Below are 21,128 nucleotides of genomic sequence, written 5' to 3'. Positions count from 1 at the left end.
AGAATGTTAACTGCAGGGTGGTAACTAGAGGAAGCCAATTTTCTCCCTTGATTCAGTTAGTATTTCCTCATTCATGTTTATCTCCTGAAGAGTAAACCAACAGAAAACTCCTTTCAGAAACTGAACAAAGAAGCACCTCTGACCGCCTAACCTGGCAGTGTGCTTCTCCTGCCTTCACCAAATAAATAAGGTGTATAAGGCCAAAGTAGACTGTTACATTCAACATTCATTCAACAGGTATTTATGTGGTGTCGAATCCTCAGCTCTGAAACTAGTAGAGATAAAAAGATACACACACTTTAAATAATAATGAAAGGTAATATATAAATTCTAAAATGAGTTATACAGGAGAAAGAACTATAATGGTCTCCTAAGAGAAAATCAATGTAGACAAAATTAACTGAGAAAGACTTTATTGAAGATGTGGAACTTTAGCTAGGCCTTTATAAAAGGCAAAATCTGAATATGTAAAGAACAAAGGGCTTTCTAAGGCTCCAGATCCACATGAACGTAGATTTGGAAATTTACACATTTCTATTTGGAGAACCACTATGGAAATCAGCCATATAGATTTTTTGGTCAATAGGTTAGATTGGGTAAGAAGGCCACTGGATGGTTTCCAAAGTACTGGAGATGGGGGCTCAAAGGCTTCCAATTTTCATGAAAGATAAAAAAGAACAGTTATATCCACTAAAGCGGACAAAACCATTACATACTTTGCCTGGTTTTTGAGTTTTAATGACATTACATTTAATGGTATCTATCATAATTCAATTCAATCAACTGACACGCTTAAGGGGATAAAGGGAGGGCAGAGAATCCTTAAGGCAGAAGGAACAGTAACATGCAAAGTCACTAGGACAGAAGAAGCTTAAGTTCAAAGAACTTGAAGAGGACACACAACCAGTTAGTGCAGAGGAGTTGATAAAAGCTCTAGCTCTGAACTCAGATTTCGGCTTCGAGCTCTGGTTATGCCACTTTTCTTGCTTGCTCTGTGAGGTAGGCAAACTGCTCAACTGTCTCCTGTACTGTAAAACAGGGATATCAACAGTCCCTATCTTATAAGGTTTTCAGAGGACGAAATGACGACAGAATGTGTATGGGACTTAGCACAAGGTCTAGCACATGTAAGTGTTCAAGAAATGATAATCCTTATGATTTTTAAAGCCAGGGTGTGTGGAGTGTAATCACGCTTGCTGGCCTTGATAAGAATCCTGGGCTTTATTCCAAAAACAATGGAAGTCCTGCAAAGTTTTAACAGTTTTAATTGAATTTTTGTTTTAAAAAGATGCCTTACTTTGTATCTCTAATAAGAAACCCCAAAGGAAAAATGTACTGTAGAATTTACTACCAAGAAAAGTTCTGCTTTGAGGAATAGGTATCTTTCTTTCTCTTAGATAAACTTCTGTAAATGACTGTATCTCTCTTTCACTTTGAGAGCCAGAAAGCTTAGGGCCAAATGTGAAGTTCTTGGGCCCTACTGCCTGCATATTTGTGTTTCCTCCTCCTACCTCCCACGAGTGCTTTCTACTCTTACATAACATTTTCTGATTCGTTATTAGTAGTAGTATTAGTATTTAGAGACAGAGAGCATGGACATGAGCAGGGGAGAGGGGCAGAGGGAGAGAGAGAGAATGTGAAGCAGGCTCCACACTCAGCACGGAGCCCAAAGGAGGACTTGATCTCACGACTGTGAGGTCACGACCCGAGCCAAAATCAAGAGGTGGACGCTTAACCAACTGAGCCACTCAGGGGCCCTTCAGTTCTTTATCCTTGTTTATATTTTAGAATGATTGTTTTTGTATTATTTTCCTTTAAAGCTATTTCAACTGTTTACAGCATGAGGTGCAATCTAATTAATTAAACCAAAAACAAAGGGCATAAACAGCATAACCTCATGATGCATGAATCATGAGGCATTCCCAGCATGCTACCTAAATCACTCTTTTGGTGTAAACCTAGTCAGATGGAGCAAGAAAACCAGATGGCACAGGAAACCTCTCTCTATGCAAAGAAAGAGCAGATGAGGAGCGTGCAAAGACCTAAGGCCTTTCCGGAATTAGCAGGACACAGTTGGGGCAACCAGTGCCAAGAGCAGAAGAGAACTGGAAAGTGGCAGGCTGCTGAGAAGTTAAGTACTGGTTCAAGGTTAGAGGTTTTGTTTTTGCATATGAATGTTTTTTCCCAAAAGAACTTCACCCTCTTCATTTTGGTGGTTCCACTGTCCTATTCTCTTAGCTCATGAGACCCCTTGGTTGCTTCACTTATCTCCCTCCTGAACTTGGACCTCCTAGTCAGCCATTTCAACCGTGACCTCTCTGGCCACAGCAATGCCTACATGGATTTGACCTTCTGTCATTGCAATCCCTAACCTGGCTCCTTCTTATTGTCTACTTTTTCTCCTGCTGGGTTGGAAAGCACTGATGACTGTGAGTCTACCGTGAACTCCCTCACTGCTGATTACTGATGCTTTTATTCATCCCTTGAATATCATATGAGCACCACCAGCTGCTCTAAACCTTTCCCCACGCTGCAGTGTCTGACATACTGCTCTTTCCCTGACTTTTCATCTGCTACATTACATAATGAATTCAATCTATATTAACCAACTCCTCTTGCTTCTATTTCATCCCAAAGCTACATCCTCAGTCGTGTCCTCAGCACAAACTCTAATTCTCACTGGGACTGCACCTATGCACTACTTTCTCAGAGAAGGAGGAATTCCTCTCGTCTAAGCTAACCTTCCCTCTGTGCTTCTGATCCCATTACCTCCTGTCTACCCTGGGGTCTTGTTCCACCAACCATTCCTTCTTTCCTGCCTATATTCTTTTCTAGCTTCTTCACACCAAGACCACTACCACAAACAAAACCATGACATGGTACTGAATTCTATAGACTCTAATTATCCCTCAAATCTGTCCTTCTCTCCTCCCTTCTACCTTTAAGACCTCAAAAATAAATTTTTAGACCTTTCTTCCTCTCCTCACTATCCAGGCATCTATAAATTCTTGAAATCTGGCTTTATTTCCCCATTTATTGAAAATCACTCTCTTCCAAGTCACTGGTGATCTGACGACGACCAAATACACACCCCCTTCACTCTAGGCTCTCTCCCCTTTGTCTAATCAGGACAGAAACTGTCCTTACTTCCCAAGACGCTCCTCTGCTTCACCAATCCCACTTCTCCCAACTGCCTTTTAAAGAAGTTGTCATCAAAACTCACATCTTATTCTTAGCCTTCTTCTAAGATCTCATTATTAATTACAGCTTCACTCAATCATGTCTATGCAGATAATTCTCAAACCCAGAAGTAGTAAGAGTATAGGGTGGAGATTTATGTGCATAAATGTGATGAGTAAAGCTGTATAACCACCACTCAAATCAATAATTTACCATCACCCAAGACAGTTCCCTCTTGCCACTGGTCAATTCTCCCCCCTCCCCATAAACAGTAAAGAGACCACCACCTTCCAATTTCTATTACTATGTATTTGTGTTGCCTCTTCTAGAGCTTGATGTAAAGGTAACCAACTGTACGGATATGCTCTTTTGCATCTAGCTTCTTCCACTCAGCACCATGTGTGTAAACTTTATTCACACTGGTGCATGTGGAAAGTAGTTCATTCCTTTCTACTGCTGCGCTGTCTTCCTTTCTATTGCTTTACCACAATTTGTTTGGGATACATTCTCCTGCTGCTGGACATTTGGGTTGTTCCCACTTGAGAAAAAGTAGCTATGATAATTCTTGTACAAGTTATTTTACAGACATTTGTTTTCATTTTCCTTGGGCAAATACTTAGGAATGGAATTGCTGGGTAAGAGGTAGACGTACATTTAACTCGATAAGAAACTGAAAAACGGTTCTCTCAAGAACATGGTTGTACCATGTTACACTCCCACCAGCAGTATATGCGAATACTCGTTGCTTCAAATCCTTATTGGCATTTAGTAGTATTATCAGCCTTTTAAATTTTAACCGTTCTAGTTGACATGTAATGTTATCTCATTATAGTCTTTAATTTCTCTGATGACTAATAAGGTTGAATGATTTTTCATGTGCTTATTATTTGACCATTCATATATCTTCTTTTGTAAAGTGTCTGGTTCCAGTCTTTTGCCAATTGTTAAACTGGGTGGTTGGTTTTTTTTTTTTTTTTTACTGTTGAATTTAACTTCTCTTTTGAATGGGGTTTGCTTTCATATCTTCAATGGCCAAAAGGTCACATCAAACTAAATGTCCTGGTGTTATCTCCAACAGCACCTTTAAAGTCTAATTTGTAATTTTTTAGTTGGGAACCAGACCTCTCTATTGCTGTCAACCACATCACAGATATTCTTCAATTGTGTTTGCTTTAAATCCTAACTCTTGAGGTTCTCCTCTTGACAGCCAGTCAATAAGAACTCTCGAGAAGTGGTAAATTATTAACATATAGGCTCTGGGATTGCAAGGGTCAAATCCAGACCCCACCACTTACTGGCTGTGTGACTTTGGACTGTGAGTCTTTCAGTGCCTAACTTCCAAGGTTTTTGTGATATTTAAATACATAAATCATATAAAGTACTTTAAATAGTACCCAACAAAAAGGGAGTACTCAATAAATACTACTTGTTATTTTCAGAATCAGAAACGCCTTTTACTTAAAATCTTATCTCATGATTCCAACAAATAACATTTTCTTTTATTTTTTAAAGTTTATTTATTTGTTTTATTTATTAAAGTTTATTTATTTATTTAGAGAGAGATATAGACAGTGCAAGTGGGGAGGGGCAGAGAGAGAATCCCAAACAGGCTCCATGCTGCTAGCACAGGGCCCAACATAGGGCTCAAACCCACAAAACCGTGAGATCATGACCTGAGCCAAAACCAAGAGTGAGATGCTTAACCGAATGAGCAACCAGGTGCCCCCCAACAAATAACATTTTAATCTAAGCATTTAGCCTCTGACCTCTAGACAATTAAAACAGTCTATTAAATGGTCTCTTTCCTTCTCCTCTAATTCAGACCATGCATCCTTGCTGGATTTATCTTCCTTAAAAAAGTCCTTACACACATCACCACCTTTTGGTTCTCAGACGCCCACTCCAAGAAATAATCTGAACCCTTTATCCGAACACTCAAGGTCTCTCACAACTGGTCTTTACATACACCTCTCAAAGATATACCTCCTACATATAGGACTATGGAAAGAATTCAAAAAGTATTCAAAAGATTATGCCTACAATAGAAAAAGTCAGCAGCAGCAATAAACATATTTTACTTAGGAAAAAGGAGGTAAATCTAATCAGCTAAGAGAAGTGAAAGTGGTTGCCTCTGATGAAGGGAAATGGGGGTGGGGTGGAGGATGGGGAACTTATCTTGTTTCTAACAAATGCTGCAGAATTATTTGACTTCTTACAGGGTACATTTTTAACTTTTTAAAAAATAAAATTTGGAAGAGAAAAATACAGACCAAGAGAGATGAAAAACAAAAACAAAAACAAAGGAAGACTTGTTTATCAACTGAAGTGGACAGCATAATGTGTCGGTTACTAAGGGTAATCCATAGACTTACGAAAGGAATAGTTGGGCACATCCATTTACCTAGTGCAGATACCCTATTTGTAGATGGAAGAGTATGGATTTTATCCAAAAAGCAATGGGAAGTGAAGGTAACTGAACACAGAGGTAATATAATAAGAACAGTATCTAGGGAAGATTAAACAGGAATTATATCAGAAATGCACTTGACTGGAAAAGAAATAGGGAGCGGTAAAACATGAGGTCTTCATAACTGAGACACGAGGTGATGAAAGCCCAGATTAGGGTGATGACTGTGGAAACAGAAGGATTTAATTTCAAGTCACTTTTTCAAGAACACAGGGTATGATTTGCTGGCCAACTAAATACGAAACTAAGGTAATTAAAAAAAAAAAAAAAAAAAAGGAACACAACACCCTCTAACATAAAGTATGCACTAAAGGAATACTTATAAAGTGTAAAGAGTATGTCCAAGGTTGTAAACATTAAAGATAAACTTTCATGTATAGTTCTTAATATATAGTTTAATACTACTTATGTGGTTTTTTTTCATCTAAGCCTCCAATTGATTTAAGACATTTCTGGCTCAGAATTCACTTAAAATCTTATACATATTTGGGGAGCCTGAGTGGCAAGTCGGTTAAGCATCTGACTCTTGATTTCGGTTCAGGTCATGGTCTTACTAAAGTTTCATGAGATTGAGCCCATGTCGGGCTCTGCACTGACAGGGTGGAGCCTGCATGGGATTCTCTCTCTCCCTCTTTCTCTGCCTCTCCCCCTGCTCGCATGTGCATGCTCTCTCTCTCTTTCAAAATAAGTAAACATTAAAAACAATCTTATACCTATTTTTCACTACTTGATTAACGTTCCATGAACTGCATTTTTCACTTGTGTTTTCCTTCCTCACGGGCTTCATGTCCGAAACTGGCTGTCAGTCTCTTCTTTGCTTGCACCTACCTGAAGCTACAGTTTACTCTGTCTTTTTGTCCCCATTTACCCTAGATATTTTATATTAAAAATAAACTATACACATTGAACAATCCCAAAATTACATTTCAATTTCTATAAAAACAATGTGATCCAAACCTTTACCATCAAAAGTCTTGGCAAGAAAGAACAATTCAGAATATTCCCTTTTCACAGAAATGACATCTGACGTGTAATAGCCATTTCTAGTTGACTCATAAAACTACACCTTCAAGCTTTAAAACTATTCCATTGGGTAAAGACTTAACCTCTTGACCCCACTGCTCTTCTCAACTACTTCCTCATTTCTAGTCTCCCTTTTTGAAGGAGAAATCTTTCTAACAGCCATCTCTTCTGGTTTCTCCATTTTTCTTCTATTTGCTGTTAAAGCCCTGCAATGTAGCTTTTGACCCACCCACTCCACCAAAACTGCTCTTACCAACTGCCAGATACAATGGTCAACTATCATTCTTCACCTTTCTTGATCTGACATAGACAGTCATTCACACCACCCTCCTGAGAACACTTCCTTCACTTCCTGGTTCCTTGGTAACCAGGACACTGCATTCTCTTGTCTCTTTTGCTGGCTCCTCCTATTTTCCCAGTCTTTAAATGTTTGAGGGCCTTAGGAATATGACATGGGTCGTTTCTCCAATCATAGTCACTATTTAGGTGGTCTCTACCTAGCAAGAAATCCTACTGATTCTTCTTGCAAAACATACCGTGGATCTGACCCATAGCACTACGTGTATTGCCACTACCCTGCTGAGCCATCGTCATCTCTCGCTTGGACTACTGGAACAGCCTGGTCTGTTTCTACTCTCGCTCACTACAATCCATTCCGAGCACAACAGCCAGAGTGGTGCTTTTAAAATGTCAAATTAGGAGCGCCTGGATGGCTCAGTTGGTTAAGTGTCCAACTTCAGCTCAGGTCATGATCTTGCGATTTGTCACTTCAAGCCCCACAATGGGCTCTGCACTGGCAGTGCAGAGCCTGTGTGGGATTCTGGCTCTCTCCTTTCTCTCTGCACCTCCCCCTCTCACATTTTTTTCTCTCAAGATAAATAAACTTGAAAAAAAAAAGTAAAATTAGATGCAATCACTTCTTTGCTCAATCCCCTCTAATGGTTCCCTAATTCTTTCAAGGTTAAGAGCCAAAGTCCTTATAATGGCCTACAAAGCCCCTATAGTGCACCACTCCTGCTTCCCATTTGCCCTTCTGATCTCATCTCCTACTACTATTCTTCCTCCCTGCTCACTCTTACTCTTCTCTCTTGCTTGCCTATCTCTAGCCAGACAGGCCTCCCCACTATTCCTTGAATATACCAAGCACACTGCTGCCTCAGGACCCTTGCATTTGGTCTCTGCTCTCCCTGGAACACACTCTTTCCCCATATCTACCTGACTGTAGTTTCTGGTCTCTGCTCAAATGTCAGTGTGGCCTTCCCTGATCACTCTATTTAACACTGCAATCAACTTCCCTACTCCCCAACACCCCTTCCTTGTTTTCCTTGTTTTACTATTTCCATAACACTTACCACCATCTAATATGCTATACATTCTACTTAATTTATCTCTCCCCACACTAGAATGTAAAGTTCATAAGAGGGATTTTTGTCTGTTTTCTTCATTGTGGTATTCCTACCAGGTAGAACAGTATGTAACACACGGTTGGTTTTTGGTAAAGATTTCTTGAAAGACTGACTAAACTGAATAGATGAGCCAATATAAGACAGAGTAAGACAGAAATAAAAAGGAAAAGAACAGAAGACAGAAAAAAGGAAAAGAACAAGAAGAGAAGGAATGGAAGAAACTTGTCTTCCTTTTAAAATAGCTAAACTTAAAGATAATTTTGACAGGATTGGAGATTTCTGCTTTCATTCAAGATGGAGGAACAAGGACTGGATGTACCGAGACAATCCCCACAACAAATAAAAGACAAAGATATATGAGACACTGGTTTATAGCACACTAAACATCAGGCAAAGAAGAGTGATCCCTGAGGGGCAGAAAATAAGTGAGGTGAGACCTACGAATACCCTCAACTATGGCTTAAAAGAGGGTCTAGGCCACAGGGTAGGGAGGAGAACCTGAGGCAGCACCCAGCAGAGTCCCTGAGCAAGGAGACAGACCTGAGAGTCTCAGGAGAACGAGGTGAATGGAGGTAACCAAACACAGAGTACCAAAGAAGAGAGTACACACACTGAGGAGCCCACAGCTTTGATCTGTGAGCATCCTGGAGAGAAGACATGGCACATGCATGTGAGAAAACTACCAAAACCCAGAAAAAGAACCATCTGTGAGGATTAGAGAGAACAGTGTCTGGTACCAGGAATGCTGCCTATTCCTACTGACCAGGCTAAAAAAAACACCCCAAGTCCATGGGACATCGGATAGAGGACTCCAAAGTGGGAAATAACAATGCCTAGAGTGAGCACTGCTCCAATCATAAAAGGAAGATTCAGATGACATAAATTATTTCCTAGTAACTTAACTGTGTCCCAGATCAAAGCTAAAGAAGAGGGATAGGAATACAAAGACATATGGCAACCAGTAAGGTAAAAGTGACAATGTCTGACATAATCAAAGACTACCAGGCAGGTAAAGAACTGGGAAAATCTGATCAAAACTGGGAAGAAACATTAACCATTCACAACAGATTCAGCACTGACAGAGACAGGAGAATTAGAAGACATGGACATTACAAGTTACTAAAACTATACTCCAGATGTTAAAAAAAGACAACTAAAGACATGGTAGATCTAAAAAAGAAAAAAAACACAAGGCCTTAGTCAAGCTTACAGAGCAGGAAACTGCCACGTGTGAGATGAAAAATACACTGGATGAGAGTGACGGCAAATTAGACATCGTGGAAGATTCGATGACTTCAAGACCCGGAAAGAGCAACTATCCAAAATGAAACAAAGAAATTTTTTTTACAAAGCCTTTACAAAGGAATTTACAAAACAAAGGCAAACAAAGGAATTTTTTTAAAAACAGAAAAAACATCATCAGTGAGCTGTAGCCTACAGCTGTAGGCTGTATACAGCCTAACAGATGTATAATTGGAGTCTCTAAAGAGAAGGAAACAGAGGTGGCTCAGAAAAACTGGTCAAGAATGTAATGACTGAAACTTTTCTGAATTTGGTGAAAGCTGTACATTCACAGATCCAGGAAGTTCAATGAACAGAAGCATGAAGAAAACCACACAAAGGCATATCACAACCAAATTGTTGAAACCTGTAATGAACAGAAAAAACTGGAAAAGCAGCCAGAGAACAGAGGCACATCACACACAGAGGAATAAAGAAAAAGACACAGCAGGTTTCTTGTCAGAAATGATGCACATGAGAACACAGCGGAGCAACATCTTTCAAGTACTGAAAGAGAAAAACCCAAGCTAGAAATATATACCCAATACAAATATCTTGCAAAAACAGACAAAGACTTTAGACATACAAAAACAAAGATTTCATCAGCAACAGACCTGCATTACAAGAAATGCCAAAGAAAATCCTTCCAACAGAAGACAAATGACACCAGATCAAGGTATGTATCTACACAAAGAATTGAAAATGAAAATGTGCATCTCTATAGAGGGATGTAGCAATGATGAGTCCACTAGGAAATATGTGAGATTCAAAAAAAATTTTTTTAAATCTTTATTCATTTTTGAGAGAGACAGACAGAGCGTGAGCAGGGGAGGAACAGAGAGAGAAGGAGACACAGAATTCGAAGCAGGCTCCAGGCTCTGAGCTGTCAGCACAGAGCCCGACGCGGGGCTCGAACCCACAAACTGCAAGATCATGACCTGAGCCAAAGCTGGACGCTAAACCGACTGAGCCACCCAGGCGCCCCGGAAATATGTAAGATTTTAAAAGACAATACCGAAATCTCTTTAAAACATAACTGACTTTTTAAACAAAAGTAACAACACTGTATTTTGTGTTTTATAAAATAAGGGATAAATAAAATGTCTGAGAAGAACATAAGGCCAGGAGATAGAAAATAAAAGTACAGTACATTAAGGCTCATACCATATGTGAGGTGGCAAGTCATTACTTGAAGGTAGACTGTAAGTTAAAGACTTGTACGTAAATGTTCAGAGCAATTCATGTTTAACAGCCAAAACCAGAAACCAACCCACGTGTCTATTAACTCATGAATGGATACACTGGGATATATTTATACAATAGAAAGCTATTTCTAAACTACTTAGCAATAAAAAGAAATGATATGTTGATATACACAACAAAGTGGATGAATCTTAAAATAATTACACTGAGCGAAAGATGCCAGACAAAAAAGCGTATACTGATTGGCCACATTTATATAAAACTCAAGGAAGACAGAAACTAACATACAGTGACACAAAACAGATCAGCAGTTGCTTGGTGGTGAGGTGGGCCAAGAGAAATTATAGAGGGGCACAAAGGAACTTAGGGAATTACGGGTATCTTGGCTGTGGTGATGTGTGTGTGTGTGTGTGTGTGTGTGTGTGTGTGTGTATGTTATGTGCGTGAAAACTTATTAAATTGTACATGTTAAATATATGCAATTTATTGTAGGTAAATAATTCCTCACAAAGGCTGTTTAAAAACCATTTTGGATTTAAATAGGCAGGTCAGGGGCGCCTGGGTGGCTCGGTCAGTTAAGCATCTGACTTAGGCTCAGGTCATGATCTCATGGTTTGTGGGTTCAAGTCCCACATAGGGCTCTGTGCTGACAGCTCAGAGCCTGGAGTCTGCTTCGGATTCTGTGCCTCCTTCTATCTCTGTTCCTCCCCCGCTTGCACTCAGTCTCTCAAAACTAAATAAACACTAAAAAAAATATTTGTAATTTTTCAAGGGTTAGAATGGATCATAAAACACAATTAATCAAATACTCTCTTAACAGAGATAAAGCAACCAAGTCCCAGAGAGGTGTAGTGACTGGCCCAGGGTCTTAGAGCTACAGTTGGGAGCTTTCTAAACCGTATGATCCACAACAGCAGGAACCATGTTATTTAGGTCACCACTATATCCTCTATACCTAAAACAATGCTGGGACGCAGTAGGAACTCAGTAAGTATTTGTTGACTAATTTTGCCCCTGGAAGGAAAGGTAAAAAATGAAGATAAAAGGAAACATAAAAGGAAAGAAAATCCCCCTTGCAATATGAATCCAAGTTTCCTCTTGTCTGTGATTCTCCCTTCTCTCTCATGCAGATGACAAAATTAAGCAACAGCTTTAAAACAATAAACATCGGGGCGCCTGGGTGGCGCAGTCGGTTAAGCGTCCGACTTCAGCCAGGTCACGATCTCGCGGTCCGTGAGTTCGAGCCCCGCGTCAGGCTCTGGGCTGATGGCTCGGAGCCTGGAGCCTGTTTCCGATTCTGTGTCTCCCTCTCTCTCTGCCCCTCCCCCGTTCATGCTCTGTCTCTCTCTGTCCCAAAAATAAATAAAAAAAACGTTGAAAAAAAAAAACAAAAAAAAAAAAAAACAATAAACATCATGAATACAAGAGAATAAGTTATATTCCATATCTTTGTCATACTGAATATTTTATTGTATTCTAATCCTTAAAAGGTTCTAGTTACCAACTCTTAAACGAGCAGGAAAATTAACAGAAAATACTACATTCGTGAAGATTAGTGACATATTCAAATTAAGAACAAATTTAAAGAACAGTGAAGTGCTTACCAAAAATCTCTCCATTTTTGGCATATTCTGTCACAAGGTACAACATATTTTTGGTCTCCATTACCTATTGATAAATAATTCCATATTAGTCTGACAGGAAAGGATTTTAATTCTATTCTAATTCAACATTCTATGGAGTTACTAAATAAAACTACTAGTAAGAGTACCCAAGTTACGAATAATTCAGGAGGTGGCAAAGTTTACATGACTAACGGTATCTTTATGCTAACTCTTCTGTGAAAAATCTAGGTTCTTTCTTTTCCAGGTTTGGCCCATGGATCAGAGGAAGCGGCACTGCCCAGGCACCTGTTAGAAATGCAGCATCTCAGGCCCCACCCCAGACCTACTGACACAGAATTCCCATTTTAACAAATTTTTTAAACAGAAAATGTGATTGTTACACACGTTCAAGTTTAAGAAATATTAATATAGATAGAAGGAGCTTTGAAGATCAATTTTTTATCACCTCACACACTTTTCTAGCCTTGTGCTATCTGGTAGACTCTGATTGAGGAATAATAAAATAGAGCTCAGTTTATCTGGCCTATATCCTAAATAATCTGGCACAATAGGATGTTTCTCCTACTGTAGTGCCATACTGTTATAAACTACTGTTATTTTAAAAACAATGTTCAAAAGTTTCTTCATAACTTCACTGCTGTACAGTTTTATTTAAATTAGTTTTTCTAGGTTGGAAAAGGAAGCGTGTCAGTGTCATTGACTTGCTATTTCAAACTATAATGAGCCAAAAGGAAATGAATTGATAAGTTCAAAATGAGTGAATTTTAGATTTTCTGTAACACTATCTTTTAATGTACTGGCACAAGCTAACAGTGAAAATTTAACTGCCATCTACTCAAAGGCTGAAGACTAATTTTGCTCTAACATGTAGGTTTAGGACTATTCCCAATCAGGCCAGAAAAGAGCTATCTACAATTTGCATCTAAATAAGCCAAATAGTAAGTCAATTTAACTGATTATTTAGCTCAAATAAAGATGGAATTGTGTGAAACTTGGTAGTTGTAGCCTCAGTTTAGCTTATGGTTCATCAGACTTCTAAGGCTGTGATTAGTTTCTTATAAGTATTCTCTTTAGGAATTAAAAAAAAAAAAAAAAAAATTAAAGGGAGAAATACTGTGACGTAAATATGACCTAAGGCGCCATGTGCAGTTTTAGAACTTTGGGAATTGTTTTGAGTGGCACATCATAGTCTGTCATTCTAATGGTAACACTAATGGTCTCCATGTCTCCACACCTTTTTAATTGCAAATCTCTATCAATAACCAATTGTCTAGCCAGACACATATGTACATAGGCACGTACATGTAAATATATACACGTACCTGCGTATGTTTATATGAACATAAAGAGACACAAATTACATACTTGTGCTGTATAATTGTATAAACACATTATATACATGATCAAGTGCACACAAGAAGATAAATACAAAAAATACACATAGTTAGACGTTCTGGTATTTTCTTATGCCCCAGGGACACTTGTGCTAACCCATGTGAGTATACACAGTGGTGGGCCAGTATTAGCTCTCTGTAGGGGGGAAAATAAAATGGCCCTGACTTGTGAACAGCTTCCTGTGGTATAAATACTCCCACCATTGCCAATTTTGGGCTACTAACATGATATTAATTGACTCACAAAACTTCTGAAAATGTTATAGATATCACAAGCCAGTACAGGCTGAGGACAGCAATACCACTGGGTGCACACATCACACCAGGGAGACACAAGTCATAGGCTAGCATAGTGTAACATTTTAGCTTAAAAATAGTTTTCCAATATAAAAATTCTACATATTAACAAATAGAAATGTTAAAAAAATGTTTTGTATTACATTGTCATTCTTCAACATGAATTACTCTTTAAAAATCGGAGAAAATCTTCCTTTTAAAAAACACAGCTTATACTTTAAATGGGTATAGTTATTTTACAAAATTATATCTCAATAAAGTTGATTTTTTTAAAAAAAATGGCTCATTTACTTTATCTGACAAAATAACCCAAACAAAACATACGACTTGGTTCTAAGTATTACCAAGTATGCCACTAGGTAATATGCTATTTTAACCTTTGTATTTCAAAAAACATAAAGTGTTTTTTTTTTTAAATAAGCAAAACTGCCATATCCCCATTAATGGTTCCACCACCAAAAGACAACAGGCTTAAGTATCAGAAAAGCAAAACTACAAACTTTTGAATTAAATACCTTACAGTCTGAGAGACAACTTAAAATTAAGCTACTAGTTTACTTCCTAGTTTTTTATTAAAATACAGAAAATGGGTGTACCCAGCTTAATGAAACCATAGAATCATCTTTTTTTTTAATAGAGTGAAAAAACTCACACAAAAGAGAAAAATGATGTGAAAGAGAGAATGGGTTGTGAGAAGCATGGAGAAGAATAAGGTTAAGTCCTACCTGGTAAAGTTTGATGATATGAGGGTGGTCTAACATCTTCATTATTTGTACTTCTCGGTAGATTTTCTCAAGGTTCACTGCATCCAGCTGAGATTTATCTATTATTTTTATCGCCACCTGCATTCCGGACACAAATAAATTAGTATGTGATGGTTAATATTTTCTAGTTAAGAATCTTTTAAATATAGGACACCTGCCTCACCCGCTCAAGCTCTGTCCTCCCTCCTTTCAAAATAAACAAACATTTATAAAAAAATTTAAAAAAATACAGCACCCCTGACACTTTGCCTGTAGGTTGCTATGACAACAAAAACTAGTTTAAATTCAATGCTCATTCAACAAATGTTTCTTAAACATCTACCACATGTGAGGCACTGCGGTAGATTTTGTTTAGGAGTGTCTTTAGTGTGCCATGACAAATAACCCTGCAAAGTCGCTTTAATAAAACATATTTCTTTTAGTGTAACTGTAATGTTTTACTCTACTTATAAACTGAAGAAATAAAATCTCAGCAGCTTCAACCAGTTATCTCGCTGCAAAGTACCTCTAAACAAATGATCAGCCGAGTAGAAGGCAATTTCTGCTGTACTGAAACAATTTTTCTAGAAAAGTGATAGATTCCAAAGAATGTAGACATAGCTTTGGTTGGGCGGTGGTGGGGGAGCTAAATATAAAGTATTAAAATCAATTTATATGAAAGATACCAACTGGATTCAACTTTAAAAATCGAAGCACAGGGGCGCCTGGGTGGCCCAGGCGGTTAAACATCAGACTCTTAATTTCAGCTCTGGTCATGATCTCTCGGTTTGTGAGTTAGAGCCCCTGCATTGCCACCCCCCTCCCCCATCCTGCTCACAGTGTGGGGCCTGCTTAGGATTCTCTCTCTCCCTGCCCCTCCCCTCCCCACCCTGTGCTCTCTCAAAATAAGTAAACTTAAAAAAAAAAATTGAAGTCCAAAAACTCATCTGCTAGTAATTACACTAGCTTTTCACTTCCTTAAAAGAATCTGATTTTTAAACAATGTAGCCTCTTTCTAGCGTAACTAGATAAGAACTCAAACCACTCCAAGGTTAATAATTTGAAGGAACTGCATTTGAAGGCGAGTAACTAGGTAGTCAGAAATCAAAAATCATGTACTTTTTTCTACGCAACCTAAGAAGAACTAATTTTTTTAAGTAAATAGTAGCTATTTGGTTAGGAAATAAGCCATCCTGATTTAACTAAAATTTTCAGATCAGTGGGAACCACCCAAAACTTGATTATAACAAGTTCTGAACAAACTCTAAAATGCACTTGGAGCACCTGGGTGGCTCAGTCGGTTGAGCATCTGACTTCGGCTCAGGTCATGATCTCACGGTTTGTGAGTTCGAGTCCTGCGTCGGACTCTGTGTTGACAGCTCAGAGCCTGGAGCCTGCTTTGAATTCGGTGTCTCCCTTTCTCTCTGCCCCTCCCCTGCTCGCTGGTGCGCTCTCTCTCAAAAATAAACATTAAAAATAAATAAATAAATAAATAAATAAATAAATAAATAAATAAATAAAATGTACCTCACATTCTACCAAAATGTATTCTGAACATAACTCAGTTTTATGTTACTTTTCAAGGCAATTATTAATATCAGTTACTGTATGGATATAATAGTTCAATACTCCTAAGGTATCCAAGAAAATAGGACTGAGCTTGTCAATTCACTTAATTCCTTCAAACTCCTGTTTATACAGTTAGTTTTTTCTTCTTTCCTATGGCTGCTTTGTCCTTTGCTCTTGCCTTTTAAAGCTCTACTATAAGGTTTATTTCTTACCCTTCTGGATTTCTAATCTGCTGTCCACAGCTTATTTCCTGATTTGAATTAATTGTAACCCAGAGAAGAACTCAAGCCTCCTAGGGGAAATCAGATTACTAAATATAATGTATCAAATTAAATTTATTGCTGAAGAAGAAAGGGGGCAGGTCCCTCTCTAGACAGTAAAGTGCGTCCATTCTGTGATAATTATTTTATGTTTGATGGTATATTATTTATTTCTACAATCAAAATATTCTAGCAAGTAAAACATGCTAAAATATGCTAGAGAAGGAGACTGATCAATATTGTACTTGATATTAGGGACATTACTGGACCACCTCAAACCTAAATACATTTAAAGCGACCCCCTCCCTCCTCAATCTTATGATACAGTATTATCAGTTACTTTGGGTAAGTGCTGCCACATAAAAGGATAAGTATGTATTTTAGTTTCCCCAATATTATTCCTTAGGAAGGTAATATGAAGTTTCACACATGCTTCTTTTGAGGAAAATGTCTTGTCCTCCAATTTCTAGAGGATGTCTAGATACCTGTACCCACATCAACAAAAAACTTTTATAATGAAATGCGTTAGAACCAGCTAATAAATAGAAAATGAGTATCTTGATTATAATAGCTTTAACATTATGTTAAAGAAAAAATTTAGACACTAAATTCCAATTAAAGCAAGGTATTACCAAGAGATACCTCATACTTTTGAAATCCTGGCCTCCAATAATGAAAAACTGAAAAATATATAAGGTATGTAAATAAACTTTAATAATAATTCATAAATCTCAGGGGGTGCCTGCATGGCTCAATCGGTTAAACATCTGACTTCGGCTCAGGTCATGATCTCACGAATCCTGAGTTCAATCCCCCCATTAGGCTCTGTGCTGACAGCTCAGAGCCTGGAGCCTGCTTTGCATTCTGTCTCCCTCTCTCTCTGCCCCTCTCCTGCTCAATCTCTCAAAAATAAACATTCAAAAAATAAAAAAATAATAACAAGTCATAAATCTCATTATTTAACTTTTCTCAACCAAAAAATTCTTAAATGAAAAAATATTATTCTTTCTTCTATTTTGTTTTGTAAGTACATGGACCACATGTCTATACACTTACAGCTTTAACCTGTGATCCCTTGCTTGTAAGGTTGCTATAAGGATTATGAAAACATAAAGCACTAAAGAAAAAGTAGAGCATGTGTCAGCATGCTCCTTTTAATTGTTAGGAGTAGTCTAACTGCTACGACAAGTAGACCGCAAAATGTACAGAGATTCCAATACAACAGAGGCTTATTTCTTGCTCATGTAGCACAACTGGATGGGTGCAGATGCCTCCAAGCAGGTTAAAGGAGGCTTCACCACCCTTAAAGCCTTCCACAGTTACCCCAGGACTTTCTCCATCCCAACCTGGAGACAGAAGGAGAGAGAAGGAGAAAAAAACTTGGGGAGCCCTCACGATAGGTTTTTAAGGGTTGGGCCTGAAGTGGCACACATTATTTCTATTCACTCCATTGGTGAGAACTCAGTCACATAACCGTATCTAAATGCAAAAGAGGCCAGGACACAGTCCAGTGATAGGTCGAGGAAGAAGAGGAAACACTGGATTCTTGGTGACTAGCTAGCAGGCTCTGGCATATCCTTCCAGGTAATTTCTTAACAATGGGACTCATTACCAAGTACTTCCCAGATAATAATGATCATGAGTTTCACAACTGTACAGTACTTTTGAATTTCGCAAGATACTTTAACATATTTTATCTCATTTATTTCTCAACTTTGTGAAGTAAATGGAAAAAGCAGTGCACCCATGAGTAGATGAAACTGAGGTTCAAAAGATGTCACGTATCTACAAAGGTCCTAAAGCTCAAGTGAATTAATGGGGAAAAAAACACAGGCCTTCTAACTTCAAGTTGTCTTTTTACTTTTTTTTTTTAATTAAAAAAACATTTTTTTAACATTCATTTATTTTTTGAGAGACAGAGGAAGATGGAGCATAAGCGGGGGAGGGGCAGAGAAAGAGGGAGTCACAGATTCTGAAGCCGACTCCAGGCTCTGAGCTCAAACTCACAGACTGTGAGATCATGACCTGAGCTGAAGCTGGATGCTTAACCAACTGAGCCACCCAGGTGCCCGGAGTCTTTTTACTCTTTTAAAGAGCATATTAGACACACATTCACTGAGCACCTGTTGTGTGCCTGGAATAATGCTTAGTATACAAAAATCAAAGAGATGTGATTCCTACCCTCAAGGAATTTAATAGACCTGTGAGAACAAACAGAACATGTTTTGGAAAACAAATTTTATCAACAAAAAAATCTGCACTTGGGGATTTTCCCACTGTGTATAAAAGTTCCAACATACAAAAAGGTTGTGTCCCAACAGCTCATTTTAAAAAAAAAAAAAATTTTTTTTTAACGTGTATTTATTTTTGAGACAGAGAGAGACAAAGTGTGAACAGGGGAGGGTCAGAGAGAGAAGGAGACACAGAATCTGAAGCAGACTCCAGGCTCTGAGCTGTCAGCACAGAGCCCGACGCGGGGCTCAAACTCATGAACCACAAGATCATGACCTGAGCCGAAGTCGGACGCTTAACTGGCAGAGGCACCCAGGCACCCCAGCCAACAGCTCATTTTAAAGATAACTAATAACTTAGAATTCTGGGATCTTACTGTCTGCATCCCTTTTCTACTTAGCTCTGAACAAAGTACCAAGGACAAAATCTGCATGGTCACAACAAAATCAAGCAAGGGACTATAAATTGAGGGATTCCTTTTTTGTTGTTATTCAACTAGCCAAATCCTATATATGCATCAATGTATTTTTTAAAAAATAAACCTTGGGGCACGTGGGTGGCTCTGTCAGTTCAGCAACTGACTGCGGCTCAGGTTACAATCTCGACATTTTTGAGTTCAAGCCCTGCATCGGGCTCTGTGCTGACAGCTCAGAGCCTGGAGCCTGCTTCAGATTCTGTGTCTCCCTCTCTCTCTGCCCCTCCCCTGTTTGCACTCTGTCTCTCTCTCTCAAAAATAAAAAACATTAAAATAAATAAATAAACCTTTAGTGAGTTATAAAGATAGAAAAATTTATATTCCTTCTGCTAGGAGACAAAAGGAAGGTTTCCTATACAATTCTGGAGGGCTTACATATAACACTGAATATTCAACCTCAGAGGTGGAACAACATGAATTAAAAACAATAAAATACCTAATAAGTTATGTAGACTATATCTCAAAAAATACCTCTCATTTCCTCCTATATTTACAAAAATTAAAAAGTAAACACTCTTGTAAGCTAAGGCTCAATAAGATGGCCACTTTTATACATTGCTGGTATAACCATAAAATAGGCTATAATTTTTCTGAAAGGCAATTTGACGTTTTTTATCAAGAACCTTAAAAATTATCCACCCTGAGGGAGTTCTGGAAAGATGGTGAAGGATCCTGAGCTCACCTTGTCCCACACACATACGAAGGTAACAGCCATATCTGTGCAACTACCTTTGAAAACCACCTAAACACTGGCAGAAAAATCAGACAAGGGATTCACAAAATAAAAGGATGTAAAATAGAATATCATAAACATAAAATGTGTGTGTGGGGGGGGCAGGGGTGGGGGAGAGAAAAATGTAGTGCTGTAAGAATGGGCTCAAACTTAAGCAACCATCAACTTAATATACACTGCTATCTGTATAAGATGTTTTTTTATGAATCTAATGGTAACTATAAATCAAAAACCTGTAACAGACAAAAAAATAAAGAGAAAGGAATCCAAGCATAATACTAAAGAAACCACAAGGGAAGAGAGCAAAACAAGAAGGAACAGAGAAGAACTACAATAATAATCGTAAAACAAGTAACAAAATGGCAGTAAGTACCTACCTATTGATAATTATAAATGTAAATGGGTTATTTCTCCAATCCAAAGACACAGGATGACTAAAAGGATAAAGCAAGACCCATCTATATGCTGCTTACAAGAGACTCACTTCAGACCTAGAGATACATGCAAACTGAAAGGGAAGGGATGGAAAAAACATTTATCATGCAAATGAAAGCAAAAAGAAAGCTGGGGTAGCAATAGTTACATCATACAAAACAGACTTTACAATACAAACTAACAAGACACAAAGAAAGACAGTATATAATCATGAAGGGAACAATCCAAAAATAAGATACAATAATAAGTATTTAAGCACCCAACATGAAAGCACTCAGATACACGAAGCAACTATTAACTGACATAAAGGAAAAAATCAATAGTAATACGCTAATAGTAAGAGACTTTAACACATACATCAATGGACAGATCATCCAAACAGAAAATCAACAAGGAAACACTGGCTTTGAATGACACACTAGGCCAAAGGGATCTAACAGATACATTCAGAACATTTCATCCAAAAACAGTGGAATACACAATCTTTTCAATTGCACATGGAACATTCTCCAGAACAGATAACATGTTAGGCCACAAAACAAGTCTCAACAAATTAAAAAAGAATGAAATCATATTATGCATCTTTTCTGACCAGAGGGGTATTAAACTAGAAATCACTCACACACACACACACACACACACACACACACACACACACACCTGAAAAGAACACAAATATATAGAAGCTGAACATGTTACTAAACTGTAAATGGGTCCAACAATTCATCAAACAGGAAATGAAAAAATGCATGGAAACAAATGAAAATGAAAACACGATGGTCCAAAATCTTTCAGATGCAACAAA

General features: G+C 38.1%; 1 protein-coding gene across 1 annotated transcript in view; it reads right to left on the bottom strand.

Annotated features, from left to right (window-relative positions):
* SIK2 (salt inducible kinase 2) overlaps positions 1-21,128 on the bottom strand; it is a 118,102-nt gene that overhangs the window by 84,547 nt on the left and 12,427 nt on the right. The window contains exons 2-3 of the mRNA XM_042906942.1: positions 14,602-14,718; positions 12,165-12,228 (exon numbers count right to left, since the gene is read on the bottom strand). Of these exons, the coding sequence (XP_042762876.1) occupies positions 12,165-12,228; positions 14,602-14,718 (181 nt within the window). The remainder of the gene's footprint in view (positions 1-12,164; positions 12,229-14,601; positions 14,719-21,128) is intronic.

This window comes from Panthera leo, chromosome D1 (assembly GCF_018350215.1).
Source record: "Panthera leo isolate Ple1 chromosome D1, P.leo_Ple1_pat1.1, whole genome shotgun sequence".
Lineage (NCBI taxonomy): Eukaryota > Metazoa > Chordata > Mammalia > Carnivora > Felidae > Panthera > Panthera leo.
The sequence above is the reverse complement of the archived record's forward strand: the minus strand, read 5'-3'. Positions and strand labels throughout refer to the sequence as shown.